This window comes from Gossypium hirsutum, chromosome A09 (genome assembly GCF_007990345.1).
Source record: "Gossypium hirsutum isolate 1008001.06 chromosome A09, Gossypium_hirsutum_v2.1, whole genome shotgun sequence".
Lineage (NCBI taxonomy): Eukaryota > Viridiplantae > Streptophyta > Magnoliopsida > Malvales > Malvaceae > Gossypium > Gossypium hirsutum.
In genome coordinates, this window is record NC_053432.1 from 64,192,429 (window position 1) to 64,205,233 (window position 12,805).

A 12,805-nucleotide genomic window follows, 5' to 3' on the forward strand; every position below is an offset into this window, starting at 1 on the left:
CTCATACATATTGATAACAGTCCATGAATTCTATAAAATATCAGAATTTTCCATAATTTTAACTCTTTTCAATTTAATCCCTAAAACATGTTTTCCCCCGATCTTGAACTAAATTAATAACTTCATTCAACTTTATAATTTAAATAATAAAATAATCCATTTCATGCAATTTGGTCATTTCTGACATTTTTACAAAATTGCCCATAAAGTTTTACTTTTATTCAATTTAGTCCCTAAGCCTAAAATATGCAAATTAGTCATGCTAGATGAATATTCATACATATTTTTCCTCCTCCTACTCTCCATTCCACATCCTTAATGTATATACACACTTGTAAGTAACATTATCTATAATTTTTATTATTTACTATTATGAATATTCAAGCTGTCTATCTGCGTCATAATCACTAAATTATTTATATCTAGAGATATAGAACTCAAAATTAATATCCACTAATTTTCCTTGAAACTAGACTCATATATCTTCTTTCCATAAAATTTTCAGAATTTTTGGTTTAGCGAATAAGTACATTTTATTCTTTAAAGTCACCCTTATTCTGCTGTCTGACAGTTGTGACCCTTCTTCACTAAAAATTAATTATCTCCTCATACAGAATTTGAATGATATTTCTGTTTGTTTCTATTGAAAATAAACTCATTTAGGATTCTAAATATATAATCTTAAGCACATAATTATTTTTATCCAATTTTTTATGATTTTAAAAAGTCAGAATAGGGGAACCTGAAATCATTCTGACCTTGTCTCACAAAATTCATCATATCTCATGATTTACAATTCCATTGCTTACATCATTTCTTCTTTAAGAAACTAGACTTAATAATATTTAATTTCATATTTTATTCATCCTATAATTAGATTTATACAATTTTTTATGATTTTTCAAAGTTAGACTACTGCTGCTGTCCAAAACTATTTTAGTGCAAGATATTAATTACCATGTTATAACACCCTTATTTTCTTTTTCTACAGCATTTCTCATCACTTTCTCTTATTTTCTCTTCACTAACATATCAAGAATATAGGACCTTATGTAAGAAAACTTTACTATTACATTATTTCCATGCTTTGTCAATAATAACAAACTTAAAAACATATTGAAATCTTGATGTACTTATCTTGTTCTATTGATACTAATCTTTAACTTGATTTTCTCTCTCCTCCAGCTTCTATTTCTTGAATCCAACTTGATATTCTAACTCCTCATGGTCTCCTTAACATTTTTCTCTCTTAGTAGCTATGAAAATTCTTTTGATTACTAGGTGAAAATTGTGAATTTTTGGTGGAAGGACCAAATTGTAAAGAAAGAAAACTTTTTTTTCTTCTTCCTCTCTCTCACCTTGGTTTGCATGGGAAAGAAAAGATGAAGAAAACTTTTTTTCTTCTTCCTCTCTCTCACCTTGGTTTGCATGGGAAAGAAAAGATGATGATTCTTCATCTTTCTTTCTTTATATATACTAAATAAAATAATAATAAAATAATAAAATATCATTTAAAAATCAATTTAAAGTATTAATAAACTAATATTTATTTATTTAATTTATCTAAAATATCTCCAACATCATCATTGTCTCTAGAGTTCTCTCTCTTCCAATTGACCATTTTGCCCTTAGTTATCTTTTAAAATTCCATTCTTGAGTCATCACCTAATTTGGTAAAATTACAATTTAGTCCCTCATAATTCACCTATTCAATTTGGTCCTAATACATCAATTTTCCTTGGTTTCTAGATCATTCCACCCTTAAAATATTTGTACTATTAGTCCTTCAACTTTTCATATTTACTTTTTAATCCCTCAAATTTTGAGTATTTACTCTTGGGTCACAAAACTTTTCTCACTTTTACAATTTAGTCCTTTCTTAAATTAGTATATCATAATATACTTCCCAGTGACATAACTCAATTTTTTTCCTATTCTTGTCACTTTATTTCCTTATTTTACTATATTAAGGATAATATCTTACTGTAGAAATTTTCAGGGTGTTACAAACCCTATTACTTTAACGATTTTGTAAATTAATCCCTGAGATAGCAAGATTAAGCTATTACGATCTCAGAAACATAAGTCATTAAAAATAATACTAAAATACATACCTAATTAAGCCAAATAAGTTTGCTAGAACTCAAGCTTCCATGGCTAGGGTTTCCATATTTTTGGTGAAAGATGATGAGAATAGATGATAACAATAATTATTTAATTTATTTATCATCATTTTATCATTTACTTTCCAAAATTAACCTTAATATTTTCTTCAATTGCCAATGATGAATAATCATTCTTATCCACTAACTACTCTAAATGGTTTACTTGTCATATAAGGACCTCCAATTTAAAATTCTATAGATATTTAATACTTTTAGCTATTAGAATTCAACTTTTACACTTTATACAATTTGGTCCTTTTTATCAAATTAGACATGTAAACAGTAAAATTTCTTAACAAAATTTTCATACGATATTTCTATCATACTTAGACCATAAAATAATATTAAAATAGATTTTCTTCTGACCTCGAATTTGTGGTTCTGAAACCACTGTTCCGATTTCACTAAAAACGGGCTGTTACAGAAGTTGAATAATAATTAATTTTATCTTCAGTGTACAATGCAAAGGCCTTTATATAGGCTAGCTAAATAAATCTAAATAAAACTCTTAAGTATACTAAAACTCTAATTATGAAATATTATAAAAAATTCATAATAAAATAATAAGATCTGATAAATACACGTATATAATAAAAGTTAAGCCTAAAACTTGAACCCAATATGATTTAAACTTGAATTAAAAGCCCGAAACTCGTAATTATTGTCATAATCCTATCCGAAAATTCTGCCCGCGCAGCCTTCACTAAAATGATCATAACTTGAGTTCCCAAACTTGAAATCGAGTAATTCAAAGAGCGCTTTGAAGTTAAGAAATAGATCTTCGAATGCTATAAAAATATCTTAATCCATAAATGTTTGGATCCCATACAAATATGTCGCAAGTTGACTACTCTTTTCAGCTTGAAAATTGACAACTTGGTTGGGCCTTGAGATAGTGTAAGCTCACATGCATGGGTCTAAAATTGGGACTTGAGACTCGTATCATATAACTAGATTGTTTGATAAATATAAATTTTAAATTATAAAATTTTTTATTCTACATTTTATCTTTAATTTTTAAACATTTCATCTTATTTTAAATAAAATTTAAATTTAAATGTAAATGGAAAGTTTTTATAGGATAATAAAATAAAATTGAACCAATTGAAAATATTCTACGATGAGTGAAAAATAGTTTTTATTTATTTATCATTTTTTCCATAACTTTTTACAAAAAAAGAAAAATTCTATTGAATTTTTTTATTTTGGATTAGTAAACTTATGACGGTCGAATCATTGAGGAGGCTTATGGACTTTGCTTGAATTTTGATTTGATTATTTTTAAACATGCTCATAGATTAACCAATGGTGCAACATAAAGGTTTGCCCAATGGTTCTTACAAGAGGATGTTAATCACACTTTTGCATTAGATTAGTCAGATGTCATTCACTGGATCGTGGCTTTTAATTTTTAAATAAATTGTGCTCAATGGGTGTATTCTATAAAAAAAAACGCTCCGATGAAATCCCACAGTTAATTAACAACAAGAAGAGAATAGAGGTGCGGAAGAAGAGACCAAAGTAGGAGGGCATCGATTTCGACACACCCACGTTGTGTAAGTTGAAATACCTTGAGTGTTGTGGGCATAACAAAAATCACGGCAAAATTAGACCATAGATCGTTCTGCTCAATCTAGTGAAATGATGGCAGCTTATGAAATGAAGATTCCAAAAGAAAAGGATTGATCACTATGGCATTGCAAATTGCAATAAAAGATCAAATGGGAAGGAAACACCATTAAATTGAAGGGTTGAAACTGGAGTAAAATACAATTTACAATTAACAACATAAACATTTTACATTTTTACATTAGCAAATGGTTAAAAAATGGCAAATTATAGTATAAAATTTTGAAAAGTTAGATATCTTAAAATTTCTCCACATTTAATATTTTATTATTATTACTTAAAATATTTGCACATGAAAATTCATTGAATTTGACTTTCAGATTTTTGTTCAATTCCAAATAAGTGAACCAAACTAACTAACTAACATTAATAAAATAAGACCTCAACACAAAAGTTTGATTATGTAATTCAAATACTTCATATGTTTATAAAGTTTTACCCAATTAGTAATCCACTATAAATAAAAAAGTGTTGCAATTTCATATTTTTTTTTTACTTCAATCTAGATCACTGTCACACTAAAATTTTCCCCTTTGAAAGCTTTGTTACAAACTGAACAACAAAAACAACTTTACAGTAAAATAATCACTAAATACAATAATTATTCGTTCATACTCATATAAAACAATAGCAAGCCTTCTTTTATTTAATAGTAAAATGACTTGCAAAAATACAATCAATGTAAATCTTTAATTTCTCAAAAATACCCTTTGAATGCATCTTTGATATTTACATTGAATGCATATAAAACAATAACAAGTTTTCTAATTATAGTTTTTTCTAGTCAATAGTTTTATTTTTATTCACTGTAAATAATTTATCATATACCGCTGTTTACTAATAGTCAAATTTTGTCCATGTATGACAATTTTATATAGGCACACTTTGTTATCATCAGTATAGGATTGCCTATACTAACTAGGTTGTGGTATGAGTTGTGACACACGATGTGGCCACAAGCTTTAGCACAACAATAAGAATGAAGCAAAAAGCACTGGAATGAACACAAGCAGATTGATAATACAACTTGGTTCACCACCTGTTTTTGCAAGTGCCTTACCCAAAAAAGAAAGCCACTATTAAACACACTGTGCAAGTAATGATTCAAACATTGTCTATCCTAATCCTTGAATAATTGCAGCGTCACCCTAGCACATTTATTATGAACTCTCGCCCAAACAATCTCTCTTACTAAAAATTGTTGACTAATAACTCAAAGGTAAATAAATAATAAAATACACTCAAAAAATCTCTTTTGTGGTTGACTAATCACTTAAAAGAGAATAAATAATAAAAGACACTAAATAAAAATTTCTTACTATGAACATATAAGTTCTCTTTTTAAGTAGACTGCTTTCAAAGAATTACATCATTTAGATACAGTTTGTGAAATCTCTCAATCAAGTTCTAACTATCTTCAATGCAAAGTGAGATAAAATACATTTAATTTCAAACTTGAACTTTTTATCTTCAAGCCTTTTTCCATTAAATTATCTTCAATTTTTTGTATTATCTCCCAAGTTTATTTTCAATTTCATGTCTCATGCTTCATTTAGGATTCTTCCAAAGCTTACTGCCTAATTACCATAATCAAAACTCTCTTTTATTTTGGAGTCTTTTAAGTATGCTGCACTAAGAAGATAACTATTCCATTTATATTCCACATTTTTATTATTTATAAGATAACTATAAGGATAACAATAAATATAAATTCAAAAACTACCAACTATAGCAAGCGAATTGATTTATGACATTATTAATAAGTGCCTCAAAATGAGTGATAATAATAATAATAAATTATGCAAGCACTATTTTACTATTATATTTATCTGGCCAATTAACTAGTTTCAACTTTATTAATTTACGTCGATTGAATCTTAATTCAATTGGGATAGGCATTGTTGACAATGCAGGAGGACGTGGGTTTGAACGCGTTGAAATGCATTATCCTCCTAAGGAGGGACTATAGACAGTTCTAGACATTGTATCAAAAAGAACAGATTTTATCAAAATTTTATTCATTTACTTGAGATACACCAACACAAATATCATGTACATAATTCATCCAAATTTTCAAAACGTGACAAAGGCATTCTAATCAACCACTCAAAGTGAAATCCTCACTAGAAGTGAAGAAATAACACCATGTACATCATCAATCATCAACATGAATTAGGAGTGTAAGTTGAAAATTTCCCATCTATAAATTACCTTATATGTAAGAGACACAACGCAAGGACCAAATGATGTGTGTGCTTTGTAGTTTCAATGAATCAAGAGGGTTTTGAAAGCAAACACCCAACATGTCTCAAATACCACAACGCACCCTCAGCTGCATGATCGGCCGCCATTTTCTTTTTTGGCCGGGGTTCACTAAAGCACTCCAAAATTGTCGTCGATGTTTCTTCTCGCATCTCAACAACAACTTTGAATGTGAATCTGTTCAGCACACATGAATTACTCACCATATACATTGTCATGAGAGAATGCAAAATACCAAACATCACAAAACAAAACATGATCCGAGTTAATATGGTGGAGTGGAAGAAGCTTCCCACCACTCTCAAACGGGTCATATGTACAGTGAGGTTAAGTTGAGTGATCAATGATCTCCAATATTTAAACTAAAGGAAAGAGTTCAACTTTTATATTTAAGTTTCAACATATCCTCGATGAACAATTCTTGCACATACACTCAACCATAGAAGAAAAGTGCAAGTTGGAGAAGGAATAGATAAACAATGCATAATCTAGCAGGCAATAAAGCACTAGGTAACAAAACATTAAAAGGTAAAACAATTCGATTCGTTAAATTGAGTGATCAACTATCTCAAAAGCTTTAGACGAAAAGAATGACCTGGCCATCATTTTTTTTCAATGATTCAGATTTATGAATTTCAGGAATTATGTAAGGGTAAGATTACATTTTACCCCTCCACTAAAAAATGAGCAATTTGATCTTTTTTGTTAAAAATTTCATCCATTTGTACTGTTAAAAATTGACGTGACGAGCAGAATAACAAATGAGTTACACATGTCATGCTACGTGTATCTCATGCTAATGTACATGGACCAATTTTTAACGGTACAAATAGATGATTTTTTTAACAAAATAACCCATTTGCTCTTTGATGTATGAAATGGATTAATTTGCCCATATCTTAAGTAGGAGCAAATTACAATCTAATTTCTAATCCAAGAGCCTTCATGTTACTTTTATTGTCATGAAAGAACAGCTGAAGTTACTTACAATTTCATGTGGGAAGGGCCTTCCTCCTTGCAACATTCATACAAAGGATGTTTCCAATTGTTTGCAGCGCATATATCATGCAACTTTGATTTGGCTGATGCCTTCTTGGGACCATCTAACACCATAACAACATCATATTAGATTCCAGCTAGCAACTTGCAAATTTCATATACATATATATAACACACATACTTTTCTGGAAAAGAAAAATCTTTCAGGTCTTCCAACCATGATTTATTGAATTAAGTTACATAACTCCATTAGAAGACCTTCATCTTCTTTATGGAGTAATATTAAAAGTAATTAACAAGGATCTAGATTGTTTTTAACTTTTAAAATTTTGGGAGGATAATACTTAAATAAACCTTTAAACTTAAACCAAAAATGAAAAGAATTTAAAAATAAACCTTTCTTTTATATAATTATAATCATCAAATTGAAAAACAGGTTAATAAAAGTGAGATTTTTTTATTATAAATTATATAAACCAACCATACATGTTTTAATGGAGTATTTCATGGTAAAATACTCCTTTATCACTAAAAAGAAAAGAGCTGACTAATTTTTACTCCTGTTGCAACATTTTAAGTTGCAAGTAATACCCTCCCTGTGGGAGTTATGAAAAGTTTTACTTTTGTCAAAGAATTATGAGTAATTTAAAAATCGTATAAAAATAGACAATTTTGTTTAATTAATGAAAAGTAACAAAATTAGCAATAAAGAAGTAATTGTTTTCTAAAGCAAAAGGAGGTATAATAATTTATTTAGCCCTTCAACTTTACAAAAAATGTCATTTTAATCTTTCATTTAATTTTCATCTTTTATAACCTTTAAACTTATATTTTTTATCAAATCACCCTAAAATATATGAAAAAGTTAACGATTTTTAACTTTACTGACATGTAGATTGTCACATAGATGACATGTCAACATTTAATTAAAATTTTTAAATTTTTAAAAATTAATTTTTTTTTAAAACTAAAAATCATTTAAAAAGTATAAAAAATATTTTTAATATTTTTAATTTTAAAAAATTAATTAAATATTGATATGTCATCTGCATAACAATCTATGTATATGTCTAACAAAGTTAATAAAAAATCTATTTTAAAGTGATTTGATATAAAATACAAATTAAAAAAGCGAAAAATTAAATGAAGAATTAAAATATATATTTTTAAAATTGGAATACCAAAAAAATGAAAAGTAACACTGAGATGAACATGGAAAGAAAAACATTTATTTAATTACAATTATTTATATATTAATTATAAAATCTCGAGGTTTCCTACTAGAAGTGTGTATGACTAGTATTGGATTAGACCAAAAATAGTTCTACTTATTCAAGCTAGACTTAAATCTCATTTTATCAGTTAATATTTTTTTTTCTAGAAATTACATTAGTATTTGAATAAAAAAAATTGCATTAGTATTAACTTTAAATAAAAATATTTTATTATTTAAATTATAATTTTAGCTCATATGAGTCAGACAATTACATCCACCTTCCTCGAAAAACATAATAGAGTTCCAATTTCATTTAAAAACGGACTGGATCACTAATGATTTGATTTCAATTAAATAAATTTAACTAGTTCAATCCTTTTGTCTGAATTGATATACTAACCAACTGGTTGGTCCAATTTGATTCTAATAACACTAATTTGAACTCAAAAATCTATCAACCATAGTTTTTAAAAACGGACTGATGGTCGAACCAATCAAGTCATTGATTCTCGATTCGACTCATCTTATTTCAATTAAATAAATTGTTTAATTCAACCAATTCAAAGCAATTTACAAGTCAACTAGTTCAATCCCTTTATTTGAATCAATATATTAACCAACCGATCGATCCAATTTAATTTCAACAACACTAATTTAAACTCGAAAATCTATCAACATTCAAACAAAAACTTTACAAGCTCAAAATGTGAATATCTAAAATCGAAATAATTCAGAACCAAAACAAAATCTAAGATCGAAGTGACTAAAGTATGAAGACGTGTAATTGGAAGATTAAGGCATCGATTAGAAAGGATGAGTAAATCTAATCTAGGAGAACCCAAAATCTAATGATCTCATAACGCAACAGCATCTAAAACTGGATTTATTTTGATTCTTTTATTAAAAAATATACTGAATTATTAAAATTTATTTTTATTCTTCATAGATGACATGGATAAATTTTTATTAACACAAAAAATTTTATAGCTAAAACATACTGGGTTTTTTTCATAAAAAAAAATAATTTCAACTAAATCTGAAAGAGTAAGAGTCGATAAAAAAGGAATTAATGGTAAAGTAATTAAAATAAATAAATATGTCACCCTACCTAAAAAAGTTTAATTATAAATACAAATGTATGGACGGACATACACGTGTAGGTGAAAGGAGAAAAGGATACTACTAAACAAGAAGGAACGCACAAAAGACATATTTTTCTTTATTCACTAGATTTAACTGCATTTACTTAATTGCCCTTAATTTATTAATCTATCATCTAACTGGATTATCAGCACACAGCCTAATGCACCCTTAGAATCAAATTATATATAAAAATAATAATAAATTAATTTTTATATATTATATAGTTGGTATTTTTATTAAAAGATTGTTAAAAATTAACATGAATATCAAAATAATAAAATAATTATATGTGACATTCCATATAAATCTCATTTTGATATATAGTGGCAAAGCGAGGGGTTTGACAAGGAGTTGAAAATTTTTAATTTAAATTCCTTTATAAATTACAAAATTTTAAATTAAAAAATTACACTTTTAACCCTTTTAAAATAATAATAATTTAATTTAATTCTTTAAAAATTATAAAAATATAAATTATTAAAATAATAAAATTATATTTTTACTGTAATAAAAATATATAATAATATATAATTTAACCAAAAAAATTTCCAGCTTTAGCCCTTTTTAACAATAAAAATGAAGTACTCTTCAATCTATTTTTTTAGTAGAGGGGTGCGAAATATAACCTAGTACAATCAACCAGAACTGAATAAAAGAAACAAAAAGAAGTGTGTGGAGATTTCAGAGTTGACAGAAAACTTACCTGGAACAACCAAATTAGCATGGCGATGGCGAATCTGAATCTCCTTGTTGAAGGTGTTGTTCGGATGTTTTAAGTTGGTTGAAGCTAAACAAAAACATTCCTCAACCTCCAGACCCGGTCTTGAATTTCCGTCAGCAGAATCAGTTTTCCGATGGAATTCGGAGCTTGGATTCGCGACAATAGGTTGATTTCTGGAACTGGGGTTCTCATACTTATCCTGGAAAAACAAAGACAAATATCAGACGGATTGATCAATTGAACAGCTTAAGTTGTTGGGTGAATTACCTGATACAGGGGAGAGACGATTGAAGGATCTAGAGGAGGAAGGTTCTTGAGATTGATTTGGAAATTTTTGGGTTTTACGCTGGTTTTCGTGCTCTTCATTTTTTCTTTTGTTGGGGGGGTGGGTGGGTTGTCCAGGTACCTCTCTTCTTATTTCTCCACCTGATGGAGTTCACGAATCCACGTCTCACTTCTTTACTCTACCTTTTTAACATTTTTAAGATTTATATTTTCCCTTTCGTTGAAACGAAAGCATTAATGGCAATGTATTAGAAGGACGTAAGTTGGAAGGTCTTAAAACGTATTATTTTTTTATTTATGAATTTAAAGAAAATTATAAATAAATTTAAATATTTTGTAAAAAATAATAAATATAATCAAAGTTTTAATAAGTTTATTAAAATGAATTTAAAATTGTAATTAGTTTCTGATTGAATTCCTTTCTATAATGTTAAAGAGTTTTAAATTGAATTAAGTTATAATTTTATTTATCTTTTTCAATTAATTTAAAGTTAATTTTAAATCATTTTTAATTTGATTTGATTGGGAGGATATTTGTCTACCTTACATGTGTTTGTTTTTGACAGAAAAGAGAATAACATTTAATTTTGATAATAATATTACTTCTTTTCAAATTTTGTTTTTTTTAATTATTAAAAATAAAATCTTTTTCTTTTAAATTTTCAGATTTATTTTTAAAAATGGTTTATTTTTCATAGGGCTGATGTTGAGGCCCACTTATTTTGCTTTTGTCCAAATCAAGTCAGGTTCAAAGCTCAGATTGAGTAATGCATGGATACGAAGTCCAAGTTTAGAAGTTTGAATCTAGGTTTACTCTTAATTCATTCTGTTGAGGCCTTAAAGTCCAAGTTTAAAAATCCAAGGTAGATTCTCTTCATTTCTTCTTCACAGTTTTCCTTTGTTTCTTTTTATTCAAAAAAAAAAGAAAAAAAAGAGGGCATGCACGTATAAGAAAGCGAAGGGGGAGGGCTTCGATGAACGTAGTTTCACTGGACCTTCGGTCCTTAACCATAAAATCTTAGATCTATCGAAAAATTAAAAAAATGGAAAATCACTAGCTTTACAAAAATAAGGGGTTTCAGTAGAGAGGAAGATGAGGAAGAAAGAAAATGAAACAAAATAAGGAAGAGACTTTGTTTCCGAAAATGAAAGATAGAAAAAAAAAAGAGAGTACTTTCTTAAATTAGTTTCCAACCGCCACTTCCGGTGCTCCGTCGTCAAAAATCGGAGAACTTTGGGTTCTCCGGCGGTGGAACTGGCTGATAGAAAGAGGAAAATTAGAGAGACAACATAGGGAGAAAAAAGAGAGATCTCTGAAAAGAAAATGAACTTTGGGATTTAAATACCGGTAGAAGTGGGAATTTGCTAAGAGGTTCCTCCGTGTTTCCGTCTTTATTATTAGGGATTTTCGCCTCTTTAAATTGTCTTTTTGATCCTTGTTATTTTAATTTTATTAGAAATTTGAAATTTCGAGCAAATAAATTGCTCATTAAGTCCATCTGTTTTGACTTTTTTTATTCATAATTTTAAAATTAAACCTTTCTTTACTTTTAATTTGAATTAAAATTTTTAAAAATTTCTTTAAAAAGGGATAAAATTAATAATTTTTTTTGTAAATTAACTAAACTGATTTTCTTTCAATTGATTGTTAAAATTAGTTTAAAATTTTTACAAAGTTACCTTTACTATATGGACATATTTACTTAGTCCTAGAATTGTATCTTGTGACTATACTTAGCAACAACTCAACTCTGACCTTGAGACTCCGCCTTTGGGTTTCCTCGCTGTATGCATATTACAAATGAAAGTAAAGCCGTCTGAGCTCGACAAATTCTGGCCTGGTCCATCCTCGAATCCTTGAGTTTACCATTATACCTGTGAGACATAATAAAACACCGTAAGTTCGAATAAACTTAGTGAACGGTCCATACCTTGCATCAACATAATGCTCTTCAAGGTTTTGAATTCATATTTGACTTTGCTTGTACTTGGACATTTTGCCAATCTTGCTGGCATAATATTGACATCACACAATTTAACTCAATCGATACCTTTTTAGAACACTCAAGCTTATTTGATTGTGTTGGATCTATTGCAAACGTTCCAAATAGGAGATTACACATTCAAAATATTTGCGGTCTTGCTCATATAAAGCTTCCACGTATGAGATTCCATAGAAGTATAATCAAGAACACAGATGTGTAACAGCCTAATTTTCAGTGGTGTCGGAAATGGTGATTTGATATCACTAAATCCGACAAGTAAGATTGAACAAGATAGTAATTTAATATTTATGAGTTAAGTAAGAATTTAGAAGAATTTTTGAATTGGTGAATTTGGTGAATTAAAAGAATTTATTAGGTCAAATGAGTTAAAAACTAGGTA

At 28.1% G+C, this 12,805-nt stretch overlaps 1 protein-coding gene across 1 annotated transcript; it reads right to left on the bottom strand.

The window, feature by feature from the left end:
- Positions 1–5,781: 5,781 nt before the first annotated feature.
- Positions 5,782–10,665, bottom strand: LOC107889048 (ribonuclease 3-like protein 1). The gene is made up of 4 exons (XM_016813345.2): positions 10,403–10,665; positions 10,118–10,334; positions 7,045–7,159; positions 5,782–6,233 (listed from the first exon to the last, which is right to left on the bottom strand). Exons 1-4 carry the CDS (start codon positions 10,499–10,501, stop codon positions 6,068–6,070), a joined length of 597 nt encoding a protein of 198 aa, XP_016668834.1. The 5' UTR covers positions 10,502–10,665; the 3' UTR covers positions 5,782–6,067.
- Between the last annotated feature and the right edge of the window lie 2,140 nt (positions 10,666–12,805).